Raw genomic sequence first — 16,189 nt, forward strand, 5'->3', positions numbered from 1 at the left:
GGCAGGATCCCTGCTTCTGCAGAAGCAGGTGAAACGCTGAAGCGGGAGTTGCGGCGCCGATGTTACGCGTGGGCGTCCCTCGCAGTAGTTCGGCGGTTAAACAGGAAGGTTTCTGCGTTGCCTCCTTGTTTCCTTATCTCCCAGTTTTGGATAACGCTTCCAAGCTTTAGAAAAACAAACTTTTTCTTGTGCAGATCTCGGTAACAGCACCAATTGTTTGTTCTCCTTGAAGAAAACAGATGCGTAGGGCTGATCCTTAAATTTGTCAGATGTTTTAAAAGATCCGTTAAGTTTTCAATAATAAATTAATGAGCTTAGAATACAGTTTCTTCTTTGAACCAAAATACGCAGTGTTATCTGGAGCAGTACTTAGCTTTTAGCTGAGGATTTTGTGAGTTTGCTTTTGGAAACTTCCCGTCCGTGTGGCATCACCAAAAGCGCATTAGTGCATGGGGGAGGCTTCCTTCATTTTGGTTAGATGTGTTACTGTGTGCAGGCTACATCTTCTGAAAGAGCTGCTAGTTGGCCCGGAGCTCTTATATATAATAAAGAAATTTTCAAAATAAATAAAGCAAATATTAAATAATAAAGCAGTGCTCATCTGAACTTCCTGAGGTGTTCATTTCCAGGCCTCATAAACAAACAAGATAGGTGATTTGTTGCATCTGCACCGGATAATTTAGCACTTGCTCAAAAAATCACTTTATTTTGGTGCTGTCACGTATCTGTCTGGATTTAACAAAACTTTTGGTTATCAGAACAGTTTTCCGTGCATATACACACTCATCAAATACTGTATTTATCATGTTTATTACATGCATGTGTGATAAATTTGGTGCTGGCTAAAGCTTAGCATGGAATAGTAATAAATATGATTTTTTGGGACCAAGCTTAGATTTACCATCTTTCCTTGTTCAGAGCCTTAATAGAATTGGAAGGGGTTTTGGCTTTATTTATGCAGCTGTACAGTCCTTAAGCTGACAGTTAAATAGCTGCAATAAATTAGTGCAGAAGACTAACCAGATTCCAAATCTGGCACTAGAAAAAGTCTGTTGTCCCTGCAGGCAAACAAAAGAGTGAATCTTAAAAGCTGGATCAGAGCAAGGTTAATGTTGAGAGCAGACTCTGGGAAGAAAGCGGAGTTGGCATTTACATAAATGGGTTGTGCCCCAGAGCAGTTAGCGTGGGTCTTCCCGTCTTGACAAAATACTCTTTTCCTTGTAGCCGGGTTTCCTCCGTGGCTGACTTCGTGCTTGGTAATGCTGCAGGAAAAATCCTGTGTGGGATAGCTCTGCGTTTGTGTGGTTTTCACCTTGAAATCTGTGAAAGGTCATGTTATTTTTTTTTAAGTTTCTGTTCCACCTGTAGTGGAAGACAGTGTTAAATGTAGTCGTAGTTTCCTTGGGTCATAAAATAAGTTTTAATGCTTTGAAAACAGCACAGGCATTGCTTTTCCCTGCCAGAAGCTGGAGGCTGACTCTTTTTCTGTTTGGGGGCGGTATCAGAAGTAGTTTGTGAGAAAGAGGACGAGGAGTATTTCTAAATATCTAAAAATGAAAGGACAGATGGAAACACCCAAACGTGTTGTTTGCAAAAAGGGAAATTAGAGCAGTTCGGTTTAGAACCACGTCCTACCACTGTGTTACGTGGGGGGAGACAACCTGGGGGAGTCGCTTCAAGTGGCTTCTATTTCAGGGTGACACAGTGACGTCAGAAGTTGGCATTAAATCTGACTTGCAATCAGCAAATCGATGGTTAAATGCCGTGTAAGTTGTGGGTTTGACTTTGTCACGTCTCATGGATGCACAAGTCCATCATTTGTTGGGTCGGTGTTGCGTGTAAAGCGTCAGCTCCGGCTCTTCTGGCTTCCTGAAAGCTCATAGCTCTGAAAAATGGTGTGTGTTTCTCAAGCTAGGGTTTTTTGTGGTGGTGTAAGGTGACCTTGTGAAATGTCTGGGCGATCGTGAGCACCTGAAATAACTACGCAGCCAGCTCTTACGAAAAGAGCTACTGGGGGAGGAAGGCTGGGCTAAACAGATGCTGTAAACTCAAAGGGGTGTGCAAGATGGCAACTGTGCACGGTGAGGATAAAGCATCTGTAAATAAATACGCGCTTCTGGGTGCTACAGGCAGCAGGGGCTCTCTTCTTCCCCCGTATTGATCAAAATTACAGAATTATAAATTACTAAATGCATTTTTCTTAAATTACAAAACTTAATACTGGCCAGGTTACAGGTTGCATTGGTTCATGTAGTCCCACGAGTGTTTTTTGTCAGCCTGTGTGTGTGTAGCTGGTGTGGTCCCAGTAGAAACACTCATCGTGCTGCAGTTTGGGGCTGGATGTGTCCGGCTCTGGGTCTTCCTGGTTTGGAATGGGCATCAGGGTTTGCAGCGGATAATTACTTATTTTTTAGTTTTATGACATTCTTGCAGGAGCTCCTTGGGAGAGAGCTGCCCCATGCTGTAGCCAGCCTGTAAGGCAGGATGGGTGCGAGGAAGCCGATACGTGTGGGAATTTAATTGGAGGGTTTTGGGGGGAAAACTGGCTGGGGAGTTGATAACCAGTTAGCTGTGACCGACTGGGAGCACTGTAGGGCTGCATCTCCCTGGGTGGCTGGTGACACACCCCGGCACTGGGCTGCAGAGGGTGACAGGTTGGAACAGTGACCCTGGGGGATGTCTCGGGGGGGCTGCTGGCTCCGGCCCGTCCCAGCCCCGGGGAGGCAGCGTGGGGTCCCCTGGGCAGGGCCTGGCACCTCTCACCGAGCCCTCCGCAGGGCAGAGCAGCAGGGCCGTCTCCTCTGCCTGCTTTCTCCCAGAGCCCAGCTTTTCATCTTCCTTTTTTCCCCATTGTTCTGGCACTTCTCATCCCGGGAGCTCCTGCGTTGCAGAGCAATTTGAGGGCCTTATAAAAGTCCCCCTGGAAGCTTGCTTAAGAAGTGCTTTGTTTTCAGCCCAGCCTTTGTTTCTTCCCCTGTGTTTTCTTTTTGACTCATCCTTTCATTGTCCTTTTTTTTTTCCCCCCCTTGAAATGAGTAGTTCTTTCAGGTTAATGTCTGTCTCAAGTGTCCCAGCAAGCACCGAGAAGATGATTTACCGTTTCAAAATAGGAAATGCTCAGTTGTTACGGCTGCAGCCTGAGTAACACGCTCGCCTTGGAGTCCCCGGGATGGAGTCTGTGCACTTTGTCCTCCCCAGATACAAATTTTTCCTGACGTATCCCAGACACTCGTAAGAAAACATGGTTGATCTGTTCAGCGACAGAACCACGCCACGGCTGTCGCTTCCATACAACCTCCCTGGGCTGTACGCAGCGCTGCTTTGCTGTCGTGTGTCAATGCAGAGTGCTTTGCGTGGGCAGCATGACAGCACGATGGGATGCTTCCACACGGTTGCAGACCCCCCCTTTGAAGTTTGTTCTGCCTGAGGACACAGGAGAAACCATCAGTGCCAACATCTTGCGGGAGTCCTGTCCCTTCTTTGGGATTTTTGCCCCTTTTTTCTACCCTAAGAGCTTCAGGAGCTTCCAGCCTCTGTGTACTGCTCTTGAAGAAGGGGCTGTTTCGTTGTGGTTACTGGGAAGATCCTGCTGAAGTCTGGGATCTGGCAAAGCCACTGCATTCCCAGCCACGCATTGGCATAAAGGAGCTTGAGGTGCTCCAAGGTTTCTGGCCTTTGGTGGTTGAGAGGTGGGTTTCAGAAGCACTTGCTTGATTTAGGAAACCTGACCCCCACCCAGTCTCCTAATTCCCGGCGTGAGGTTGAACATCACGGGGAGACCTGCAGTCAGCATCGCCATCAGGAGAGAGACGGACAGGTAGAAAACCAGAGTAATTCATGGTTTATTTTGCATGTCCGAAAAGATCAGGAGGTTTTTCTCAGAAAACCTCTGACAGAGAAGGCTTCTTCTGTACAAACTGTGTGTTCCCTCTTAACTAAGAGATAAGGCATAGGTGATAACAATAGGAGCGCTAAACCTTGTCCTCTTGCAGCCATTTGCAGATGATCAAAACCTGGTTTTCCACTTCAGCACGTCAGAGCTGTGACTCTGACTTGCTCCAGGCTTTCAAAGAAACAAGTGGTAGTTCTGAGCTCTTCAAATGCGGTGGAAAACATCAGTGTGCCATTGCTCAGCTTGTCGCTCTTGGGTTTCCTTTACCTGAGAGGTGATTTATTTGTTTCTTTGAATATCCTGGCCCTTCCAGCAGTAAGGAATATCACTTGGTCGCTTTTTGGGGCTCTTGCTCGACTAAGAAGTCAGGTAGAGAAGGTGATGGCCATGCCGTTGGGAAGGCAGCGTAAGAGGGAGATGTGAAGAAGCCCTCAAGTCTCCTTCTCCTCGAGAAAGGGGAGGTTTGGCACCAGCTGCTGAGAAGCTGGAACATGTTTGACAGCTCAGAGATGGAGGAACTTAATTAGGCCGTTATCAGATACTTAATTCTCCCGTAGTGTTTTCCTGCGCAGCACCTTCCTTCAGGCACTGAGGGCAGGGGAGTGCAGTTCGCTCAGCTCTTCGTTTTGTTTCGTATTTTGATTTCAGACACTGTCACGTGCCCGGCTGCTGGGAGAAGGTCCGTTCTCTTTGCAGGCAGCCCGGCTGATGGTTGCCTTGAAGAGCTTCCCTCCTCTGCAAAGACTTCTTGTAGCTTTTTTTTCCAGGTGGTTTGCCCTCTTTCCCTCACGTTGGCTTTTCAGGTGGCAGGTTCCCATGTGATAAGAACATTTTTCTTGGGAGGACTTTGTCCCACCCAGGACAAACCGTGCTCGCTCAGGGCATCTTACGGTCTTTGACCAGCAGAGGGATCCCGAGCCCCGCAAGAAGGGGAAGAATCCTCTGCTGTAGCTCTGAAGCAGATTTCGAAAAATTATAGGCAAGGAAACAGTGTTTAAAGGTTTCAGTTGGTTCCTGCCAGCGCTTGCAGTTTGCCAACTGTACGATGAATCATTACCTGTTCCCTGTCTACCTGTTACTGGGGAACTCAGCGGCTGTCTTCGTGGGGGCGAAAATCTTTAGGGCGTTTGTGAAAGCACAGGGTTGTTTTAAAGTATCTGTTGGGTTTAATGCGTTGTTATTTATGTGTATTTAATAGTGATCTGATTTTTATATCCAACATTTTTATACTTGCTTCTTGCTGCCTTTTTCATATCTAATTTCATCTTAATTCTGTCCCCCACCCCCAGTACTCTTCTTTTAAATCAGTCCTGCAGGCAGCAGCAGGCTAGGTGGAAAAAAAAAACCCTGAGGATGGCAGGATAAGGTGATTGGAAACAGCAAGTCAGCGAAAGGACGCAAGCGGTGGGATTGACATTTGTCTGGTTTAGACAGTTTCCAACACAGAGTGAGGAACAGAAGTGGTTACAGTCTGTTCTTTGCTGACATCTACGGCTGTTCCTGACAATACAGCAGGGCCATGCTAAGGAGGGATGCTTGAACACGTCCCTGTCTACATTATGTTGGGGGTGGTTCCCTTAGCTAGAATACTGCCTAGCTGCACCACGTCAGGAACCCATCTGGGTGGAAAGGGAGCGATTAGACGTAAAATGGCACGCCCAGGTTGTTAATTAACCCCTTGGCCCCTTTCTTGCACCCCGTGGAATACCCTTGTCTTTCTGACCCTGCAGGAGGGCTCACGAATGGGAGCGGCCGCTACATCTCGGCTGCTCCCGGCGCCGAAGCCAAGTACCGCAGCGCCAGCAGCGCCTCCAGCCTCTTCAGCCCCAGCAGCACCCTCTTCCCCTCGTCCCGCCTGCGCTACGGCATGTCCGACGTCATGCCCTCCGGCCGAAGCAGGCTGCTCGAAGATTTCCGCAATAACCGCTACCCCAATTTACAGCTGAGGGAGATTGCTGGGCACATCATGGAGTTCTCCCAGGATCAGCATGGATCCAGGTGGGATTAAAAACCTCGCGCTGCGGGAAGCTTTTCGGGACAGCTGCGCGTGGAGTTCGCGTCGCTTGCGGTTTGCGTCGCCGCCTGGAGCGGAGAGGCAGAACAGGGGCAGGAGGTGTGAGAAGCCGAGTGGTGTAACACCGACCCTTCGTTTTAAAGAGGGTTTGGGTGCCAACGCTGGTGGCAGGAGCTGCTCCTCCAAAGAGGAGCTTGCTTGCTTTGTAACTTGCTTGCCAGTCCCACTGCCATGACTAGCTCGTTTTAAAAAGCCCCCTAGACGGGAGACCTTGCTGTATTCCTCTGAGATCTGCTTAGCTTGGAATGAGGACATTTTTGGGGTGCCAAAGGTGATGTGTGGCCATGGAACCCCGTGGCTGCGACCACCCTGAGGTTTCAGGTTACTGGGCAGAGCAACTGTGGTGTAAAGGTTTGTTTTGCCAAGAGGCTTTTGAAGGGATTTGTGTTAACGAACGTGTTGAGGGCCTCTGTGCCAGTGGCGTCACACCAGCCCTGTTTTTCAGGTTTATTCAGCTGAAACTGGAGCGTGCTACCCCAGCGGAACGTCAGCTTGTGTTCAACGAGATCCTCCAGGCAGCGTATCAGTTGATGGTCGATGTCTTTGGAAACTACGTCATCCAGAAGTTCTTTGAAGTAAGTCAGCCTTCCCCTGCAAGTCCTGCTCGGATGCCTGCTGTCCTGAGGTATTGGATGAGCTCAGAGAAACCGTGCCATTTGGCTGAAACGGTGGATACCTGTCAACACTGAGGTCATCTCCTCCCCACAGGCTGTTGCATCGTTCCTGTTGGGGTGACTGAGGTGTGGGACTCGTAAAGATTAATCTGAAAAGTAACATGTTGCTTGGGGATGCGAAAGGTGTAGGAATAAACAGCAACATATCCTGGAGATGTAGGTCCAGCACGACTTTTCAGGGATGCTGTGCTGAGCTGTCAGTACTTAGTGTTTGGGAGCAAAGGAGAAACGTTTCCAGTGAGTGGCATCCACTGGAAGAAAGTGGCATCCACTGGAAGAAAGTGGCAGCCACTGGAAGAAAGTGGCAGCCACTGGAAGAAAGAAAGTGGCAGCCACTGGAAGAAAGAAAGTGGCAGCCACTGGAAGAAAGAAAGTGGCAGCCACTGGAAGAAAGAAAGTGGCAGCCACTGGAAGAAAGAAAGTGGCAGCCACTGGAAGAAAGAAAGTGGCAGCCACTGGAAGAAAGAAAGTGGCAGCCACTGGAAGAAAGAAAGTGGCAGCCACTGGAAGAAAGAAAGTGGCAGCCACTGGAAGAAAGAAAGTGGCAGCCACTGGAAGAAAGAAAGTGGCAGCCACTGGAAGAAAGAAAGTGGCAGCCACTGGAAGAAAGAAAGTGGCAGCCACTGGAAGAAAGAAAGTGGCAGCCACTGGAAGAAAGAAAGTGGCAGCCACTGGAAGAAAGAAAGTGGCAGCCACTGGAAGAAAGAAAGTGGCAGCCACTGGAAGAAAGAAAGTGGCAGCCACTGGAAGAAAGAAAGTGGCAGCCACTGGAAGAAAGAAAGTGGCAGCCACTGGAAGAAAGAAAGTGGCAGCCACTGGAAGAAAGAAAGTGGCAGCCACTGGAAGAAAGAAAGTGGCAGCCACTGGAAGAAAGAAAGTGGCAGCCACTGGAAGAAAGAAAGTGGCAGCCACTGGAAGAAAGAAAGTGGCAGCCACTGGAAGAAAGAAAGTGGCAGCCACTGGAAGAAAGAAAGTGGCAGCCACTGGAAGAAAGAAAGTGGCAGCCACTGGAAGAAAGAAAGTGGCAGCCACTGGAAGAAAGAAAGTGGCAGCCACTGGAAGAAAGAAAGTGGCAGCCACTGGAAGAAAGAAAGTGGCAGCCACTGGAAGAAAGAAAGTGGCAGCCACTGGAAGAAAGAAAGTGGCAGCCACTGGAAGAAAGAAAGTGGCAGCCACTGGAAGAAAGAAAGTGGCAGCCACTGGAAGAAAGAAAGTGGCAGCCACTGGAAGAAAGAAAGTGGCAGCCACTGGAAGAAAGAAAGTGGCAGCCACTGGAAGAAAGAAAGTGGCAGCCACTGGAAGAAAGAAAGTGGCAGCCACTGGAAGAAAGAAAGTGGCAGCCACTGGAAGAAAGAAAGTGGCAGCCACTGGAAGAAAGAAAGTGGCAGCCACTGGAAGAAAGAAAGTGGCAGCCACTGGAAGAAAGAAAGTGGCAGCCACTGGAAGAAAGAAAGTGGCAGCCACTGGAAGAAAGAAAGTGGCAGCCACTGGAAGAAAGAAAGTGGCAGCCACTGGAAGAAAGAAAGTGGCAGCCACTGGAAGAAAGAAAGTGGCAGCCACTGGAAGAAAGAAAGTGGCAGCCACTGGAAGAAAGAAAGTGGCAGCCACTGGAAGAAAGAAAGTGGCAGCCACTGGAAGAAAGAAAGTGGCAGCCACTGGAAGAAAGAAAGTGGCAGCCACTGGAAGAAAGAAAGTGGCAGCCACTGGAAGAAAGAAAGTGGCAGCCACTGGAAGAAAGAAAGTGGCAGCCACTGGAAGAAAGAAAGTGGCAGCCACTGGAAGAAAGAAAGTGGCAGCCACTGGAAGAAAGAAAGTGGCAGCCACTGGAAGAAAGAAAGTGGCAGCCACTGGAAGAAAGAAAGTGGCAGCCACTGGAAGAAAGAAAGTGGCAGCCACTGGAAGAAAGAAAGTGGCAGCCACTGGAAGAAAGAAAGTGGCAGCCACTGGAAGAAAGAAAGTGGCAGCCACTGGAAGAAAGAAAGTGGCAGCCACTGGAAGAAAGAAAGTGGCAGCCACTGGAAGAAAGAAAGTGGCAGCCACTGGAAGAAAGAAAGTGGCAGCCACTGGAAGAAAGAAAGTGGCAGCCACTGGAAGAAAGTGGCAGCCACTGGAAGAAAGTGGTGTGTTTTCATACCAGGAGGGTGGGAGATGCCCATCTTTCCCTCTTGGAACAAGTCTGTTCCTTCTCCACCAAGCCTCGGTGGTTCTGCTGTCCGGTTCTTTTCTGTCACCCCTGTCAAGGGTTGGTGAGCTGGCACGTGTCACCCTGGTGGCTCCAGCACCTTTAGCTCTGAAGTTCATGTCACGTGTGTCATCCATTGAGGTGTGGTTGGTGCTTTCATCGGTTTCGGTCAGCGCGGTGTTCCTTGTTTGACACTTCGGCCTGACAGCGTGGGGAGGGGGCTGCTGGGCTGCACGAAGGGTTTGTGCTCGTAGTGACTGGGGTTTCCTCTTCCCAGTTTGGCAGCCTGGAACAGAAGCTGGCCTTGGCAGAACGTATCCGTGGGCACGTGCTGTCCCTGGCTCTGCAGATGTATGGCTGTAGGGTGATCCAGAAGGCCCTGGAGTTTATTCCCCCAGACCAGCAGGTAATTGTAAGTTTCAATTTTAACTTTCTTCTTGATGTTGAATGTTCCTTGCCGTTTGGTGACCTGAACCGCGACCTTCCGTTCCTCTTGTGGCTGCTGTTCTTTTGGTTTGGTTTACGGCACGTTTGTTACATTTCATGTGCATGATAAGTGTGTGACGCTGTTCTTGGGTCTCGTTGTCGTCTCCTTGTTCCGCTGAACTGGTAACGGTGTCGGGTCTCTGTTAATTCCCTGAAATCAGATTATGTCTGTAGGGGAAACGGAGAATGATGGTGAATTAGAAGATTTTAAATTTTTTTTTTTTTTTTTTCAAATCCCTTGAAGGAAGCAGTGCCAGAGCTTTGCCTTTAATATTCACTGAGGTATCACTGCTTTGATATGTGGGTCAATATTCTGCTTTCCTGCAACGAGGTGTATGAGGAGCTCCTGGTTCCTGTCGAGCCAGGCCTGGCATGGGAGAGATGTGGATGATAGCCAGAGTCCCACTCAAAGCTCATTAATAAAGCAGTTCCGCTAGGGTTTTATGAACAATGAATTAAGATGAAAAATACGCAAAGCAAGCTAGCTATTAAAGGTGTTAGGAACTGTAATACAAGAATCTCAATGTAGGTTATTAAATTACAAAACTGAAAGAGGCTTTAGGAATGCTCATTCCCCTTAGGTTGAGCCCGAGCTAAGCCGTTGCCTTAGCATGTCAGCAGGGTGGTGCCCAAGCTCCAGCACTGCTGGTCTGAGGCTTTACTCATTGTCTTCCTTCAGAAGGGTGTTTTTCTGTACTCTGTGCTCCTGAAAGGCCTGGGTTTGGGTCAGTTGCAAAACTGAACTCATCCACTTTTGTAGTGTTGTTAAACTCCCCAAAACTGTCATTCTCCGTTTTCTGGTTGTGGAACTTTTAGCCTGCACCTGTGGTACATGGGTCATATCTAAACTTTATCGGCTCGGATTCCTTAATCATTCAGTATTACCTTGCCTGTCTAAAATGCTAGCAAGTTCTTATCCCAGTGCTGACCCCATTTTAGCAACATATGAAGCTGATACCCAAAAAGTTTGTGAAGTTTGGGCAGTTTAGATTTTTTTTTTTTTTTGCTTCTTGAGGGGCGCAGAGGAGGAAATGGGGGATGCACAGTAAAGCTGTGGATCAGTAAAGCTGCTTAAATGAGGATGCTTACCTTGTAAGAGGGCACTCCTGTTTAACAAAAGGAGTGCTTCATCTTCGTTTCGTTATCGTATCTTTCTTGGTGGTTTCTGTAGCGCAGCAAGCTTCATCTCAGCGCTTGGCCGCTTTACGGTTTGAAATACGTCGGTGCATCCTTCATATCTTCGTATCTTTGACCGTGTTTAGCAGTGAAAACTTTGCATTGTCAGTCGTGAATCCTGGTGGTGCTTTCTGCTTGTCTCTCTCTCCTCCTCGTAGAACGAGATGGTGCGGGAGCTGGATGGCCATGTCCTGAAGTGCGTGAAAGACCAGAACGGTAACCACGTGGTGCAGAAGTGTATTGAGTGTGTGCAGCCCCAGTCCCTGCAGTTCATCATCGATGCCTTTAAGGGACAGGTAAGCCCTTGACCAAGATACTGACTCTTCTCCTTTGTGTTCTTACGTGTGGCATGAGAGTGGCTGTAACTTGTTCCGCTATTTTGAGATCCAAGTGTTAGCACGCATCAGCTGGCAGGTTTATGCGGCAGTGTTAGGGAGCCGAGAAACTCTTTGGTCATGTCTCTGTTGTCCGTTTTTGTGCAGGTACCTCACAGTAAAGCATCCTTGCAAAAATCTGTTTTCCTGGAACATCAAGTGTTATTTGACTGATGGAGGGGAAAACAAGTCTCTCACTAATCCATCTTCATAGCAAAGGTGGTGAGCGGAGTTTTGTGATGGGTACGGTAAACTTCTGCTATGATCCCTGCCTGTGAGGATGGCTTAGGCGACTGCTGTTTCCCAGGGGTCTCAGGCCAGGGTTAAAACATGATTTCATCTGGAAAAGGCAATTACTTGTGCTTCACTCTCCTAGTTTTTTCTGGGTATCCTCTCCTGAATTGATACCCTGGGTAATAATTGCGTAGCTGGCTTTGTTCTGCCTGTAGTCAGCTTGTCTTGCATTACAAAAGCGCCGGTTGGGTGTTCCCAACTTCAACTTAATTGGCTTTGGAGGGGGACTTTGAAGTGTTGACGGTTTTGCCACAGGGCTGTGAGGATAGCCTGGGGTTGCTACAGCAGGAACCAGGCTTTATTAGTTTGGCTGCTCCTGGAACAGTCGTGAACCTGGGGGACTTGCTTGGCTGTGTCAAAACAAGCAGGATTCTAGCTAGAAACTTGCTCAGCAGATTTGCTGCTTAGAGTTTAGTTTTGGGCCTTCCACCGGGGAGTTAGGCAAGGCAGAAATACCTCTGGGAGCTTGGTTGATGGCGCTTTGACCGGCCGTCCCGGTTTCATCTGAACTTTTACATGGAGGATTAAACTTAGCACCTCACGACTATTTTTCGGCAGTTAATTGCACTTCAAGTCCTGTTTTCCTGCAGAGTTTACTCAGTAGTTATTAAAAATTTGTAGACTGTCAATTTAACTTCAGTGCTTGGATTTGCTACTTTTGTTAATTTTAAGCAACTAAATAGGACTTTGTGCTTTAGACAGAAAACTGCAGCGGTAATAAAATGTGTCATGTTCTTACTGACAGATTTGGTAATCCGTTAGAAATGAGAAAGAAGGTTCTTTGTTGTCGCTTCTCCTAAGCGCAGTTAAGGCTTTTAAACAAATCCAAATAGTTGAGGAAAATCCTTTGCTGAGCATTTTTAACTTTTCTGGTTCATACCGCTTCTTACATGGCTTAAAAACGTAGCCAGCCAGCAGTGTGCTGGATTTATTCTTCTGAAACAGCGTTCTAACACAGCCTCTAATAACGCTTGGTCGTCCTGGTGCTCTTTTTATTACTCAAGAGTCTTCACCGTTTGTTTTGCCGTTTGGTGAACGGGGAAGCTGAAGCACAGGTAGGGGTGTGCTGGGCCTGCGATCACCCAGTTAGTCCTGTGGCAGTGGGGAACAGCTGTTTCCAGTTCCAGTTTACGCTGTCTGGAGCTGCCGTGCTGCAAGCTGGCGTTACCTGCCGTGCCCGGGAAAAACCACCGCGCGTTCATTGAATTCCGAAAGGTTTCTGGGGTTCACAAAGACTAACGGCTGTGTGGCTGCCTGTGCTTGCCTGTCTCCGTTGAACCCAGGTCTTTGCGTTGTCTACACATCCGTATGGCTGTCGTGTGATCCAGAGGATCCTCGAGCACTGTCTTCCTGAGCAGACCCTTCCCATCTTGGAGGAACTTCACCAACACACCGAGCAGCTCGTTCAGGTCAGTGTGGGAAAGGGGAAAACCTGCGAGATGTTGCTGCTTGGTGTTAGGAAAGCTCCTGGTAGGCTTTTGGGCTCCTCTGAACACAGGGACGCTGTTCCTGAGGAGGACTGGGGAGGAACGTGGCAGACAAGGAGTGCATCGCCACGACTCGTTGTGGCTGTGAGCCCGTGGCCAGCAGGTGCCAAAGCTGGGGTTACTTTCCTTTTTGAAAAGCATCCTGAGTGGGTGCGTGTCCTGGGGCTTCACTCCAGAAGTCACGGTGAGAGTAAGATCTAAAGGGAGTTGATGCCAAGAGCCCGTTACTTCCAGGAAAAGAAAGTGCCAAGTAACTGGGGATCTTAAAATGTGTTGGTTTTATGCACACCCCCTTCCTGGCTGCCTTGCCTCTTCCTTGCGGTCCTTCTGGGAACTCGTTTTACTGGGATCCCAGTACTGGGGCACAATGGACATAACTGCCAGTGGACCCTGTCCTGTGGGAAGAGGTTGGGTGTGGAGGTGAGGCATCGGGTCATGCCTCTGGTGGTGTCAGCTGGGAAAATCTGTGTCTTGTGACCTGAATACACACACGTGCAGAATATGAACGTGCACAGGGACAGTGTCCCATAGCTAGGGCCGTGCTGCAGCCCTCCAGGACCTGTGATTTGGTATGTTTGAACCTGGAGAAAGCAACGAAACTTGAAATGAGCAGAATGTTGACATTTTGTGTTCGAGGATGTTGTTTAGAGCTTTGCAGTTGGTACAAAGATGCAGCATTTTGCCTCCTGGTAAAACTCTCAAATGCACGTTTTCTGTAGAAGTAGAAAGTATTTCCGTGATTTATACCGTAGATATTTTATCTAGTGTTTAGTTCAAGTTTGTAAGTCTTAATGCACATTGGGAACTAGCTTGATATGAATGGTTCCTGTCCACATTTTGTCACACCCTTCTGCTGTCTCTCAAACAGGATCAGTATGGGAACTATGTTATCCAGCATGTACTAGAACATGGTCGGCCTGAGGATAAGAGCAAGATTGTAGCAGAAATTAGAGGCAACGTGCTCGTGTTGAGTCAACATAAATTTGCTAGGTATGAATTTGTTCCTTAAAGTCTCCACGCCCTGTGGGAGCATGGACACGTGCTGGAGGTGTAGGGAGGTGAAAGGAGGTGAACGTTACTTTCCGCTTAACACCAGAATGCTGTTTGTAACTGCCTGTAAACGGGGGTGAGCGACTAGCACGGCCAGTTTCACTGGTAATGAAGGAGGGTGAAGATGTGGAAGAGCAGCTCTAACCCAAGTTCCTGACCTTGACCAAGAGTTTTTGTGTGTGTTGGGGCTTTTTTTTTGTTCAGTTTGGGTGGTTTTTAAGGGGTCGCTCTCCCTTGGGTCGTCACATGCCGTGAGAGTGTCTCACTGCCCCTGGGATGCTGTGTCAAGCCACAAGGGAGTTTGGGAAATCGATGTAGCGACGATTCTTTTCCATCCCACTTTTCACAGAAGAATCTGGGCTTTTTAGACACTTAGGTCTTGCGGTCCCTGTTGGGACCCAGGCATGGGGTTACCTCTTAGGGAAGCTGCAGCAGTCTGAGGTTCTTGGTCCAGATGCTACAGAGCTGCACGTGGGTAGAAGCAAAGTCCAGGTACCTCAGTGGATGTTAAGACAAAGCAATACTTCCCACATCTGTAAATGCCTTTTGGGTGGGTTTCTAGCCATTTGAACATGAAGGCCGAGCTCTTCAAAGGCTCAATGTTCCCCCCTTTTTATGATCAGTAAAATAGTGCTTTAATACTTAGGGACACAAGGGAAGTGTAACATTAACAAGAACTAAAAGAGCGTGGTCTTACTGTTGTTATTTCGGTTTCCTCCTCCCTGACTTGCCTTGTTCTTTTTTTCTGAACTTCTTTCCAGATGGAGCATTAATTAGCGTAGGGTGTCCCCTGAGCTGAGCACTAGTTGTGGCAAACCACTTGGTGATTTTATCATTCAGTCAGGGATGCAAAAGATAAGACTAGCAAAACTCTCCGTCCCCTTTCATAGATCCTATTTAACTTGGCTCTCCGGAGAGCAGAGACTAGTCATCTAATAATATATTCAGGAATTTTGGAAGTTCTCTGCCTTTACTGAGATCTTTGGTTCCTGAAAAAGCATTTCCCTGTTGTTCTAACCTTGGACCTCCGTTCCCATCGAGCTCCAGTACTGAGAAAACCAAACAAAGAACAACTGCTCTCCTTCTCTACTGGGCACGCTGTGAGAATCTCAAATACAGAATCATTGCAGAGTTGCACAAATTCGGGTGAAATCAAACCTGAACCGGTCCTTTACCCAAATTCCCACTCGGAACCCAAGTCCCTTGGAGCGCTCTTCTTCCACCTTGCTGAACTTCTGTGCCAGCACACGCCTCTCCCAAACGATCTGCCCTGGCTAGGAGCCCAAGAGCTCTCCGTGGGGTTGGGTGCAGAGCCCAGCGGAGCCGTTGGGCGCTCACAGGTTCTCCTCCTCCTCCTCCTCCTGTTGTTGCAGCAACGTGGTGGAGAAGTGCGTGACTCACGCCTCCCGCACGGAGCGCGCCATGCTGATCGATGAGGTGTGCACTATGAACGACGGCCCTCACAGTGCCTTATACACCATGATGAAGGACCAGTACGCCAACTACGTGGTGCAGAAGATGATCGACGTGGCCGAACCAGCGCAGCGGAAGATTGTCATGCACAAGGTGAGCGGCTGCCGCGGTCGATGAGGAGGCGAGGCTCGTTGGGGAGGGGAAGGAAGGCTCAGAGGATTGCCCTTGCCCTTAGAACTTCCTCACGGTGGAGGTAGTTCGAAGTTGCGCATTTCAGTAGTAGCTGGGATACAAAAATGTGAAATAACGAGGTGCCATTGGGACTCAAAACTAGCTGCTTGCTCCTAGCAATCGCTCCTGACCCGGTAACCTAGTTCTGCCCTCGTGGCGCAGCCAACGCTGCTGAAACCCACCGAGAGCGGCGGCAGCAGCGCCGCCGGGTTGGTGCCTCCCGAGGGTCCTCCGGGGGTCGGGCAGGGATGACGCCCCTGCCCTCCCCGAGGACGGCGCTCGCTGACGAGAGCGGTTTTCCGCGCTCCGTGGAGCCGAGCCGGACCTGCCCCCCGGGAGAGCCGAGCGTGGAGCTGCTGGTGGGGTCCCTGGGAGCCGCCGGCGCTGCCCGCTCCCGGGCGAGGCCGGGAGCCCCGCGCCAACGGGGCGCGGGGCGCTGAGCCGTCCGTCGAATTCTCCGTTTCTCAGTTTTGGGTATGGTTTTGGGGAGAGACTGCCACGGTTCAGCGCTACGTGTTTGAATGCGTAACAGCTTCAGGGCTAAGTATTTGTCAAAAACGAAGACGTTTTGGGATTCCGTGTGCATCGCTGCCAGTCCTGCCTCCCGGGGCTGTGTGCCTGCGGCCCCGAGGGCAGGAGGCTCTAAAAAATCAGGTGATGTCTTCACTTTCCTGCTTTTAAAGGTCACATTTGCAGGTCTTTATAATTGTAATGAATGGGAAAAAAATACACTTTTAAATGCTCGGTGGAACAGGAGTTATTTTCTTTGGTCACATGTTTTAGGGTCTGTTTGTGAAAAATACCAGCTGCAGCTAGACCTCTCTTCAGAGGTAAAATACCGACTAACACTGGCTTT

The 16,189-nt window shown here is 49.0% G+C and overlaps 1 protein-coding gene across 1 annotated transcript in view; it reads left to right on the plus strand.

Annotated features, from left to right (window-relative positions):
* Positions 1–16,189, plus strand: part of PUM1 (pumilio RNA binding family member 1) — a 79,124-nt gene that overhangs the window by 60,369 nt on the left and 2,566 nt on the right. Inside the window, exons 15-21 of the mRNA XM_086479792.1 lie at positions 5,623–5,890; positions 6,412–6,541; positions 9,100–9,228; positions 10,643–10,780; positions 12,436–12,561; positions 13,508–13,629; positions 15,063–15,255. Coding sequence (XP_086335918.1) covers positions 5,623–5,890; positions 6,412–6,541; positions 9,100–9,228; positions 10,643–10,780; positions 12,436–12,561; positions 13,508–13,629; positions 15,063–15,255 — 1,106 coding nt within the window. The remainder of the gene's footprint in view (positions 1–5,622; positions 5,891–6,411; positions 6,542–9,099; positions 9,229–10,642; positions 10,781–12,435; positions 12,562–13,507; positions 13,630–15,062; positions 15,256–16,189) is intronic.

This window comes from Leptosomus discolor, chromosome Z (genome assembly GCF_034619465.1).
Source record: "Leptosomus discolor isolate bLepDis1 chromosome Z, bLepDis1.hap2, whole genome shotgun sequence".
NCBI lineage: Eukaryota > Metazoa > Chordata > Aves > Leptosomiformes > Leptosomidae > Leptosomus > Leptosomus discolor.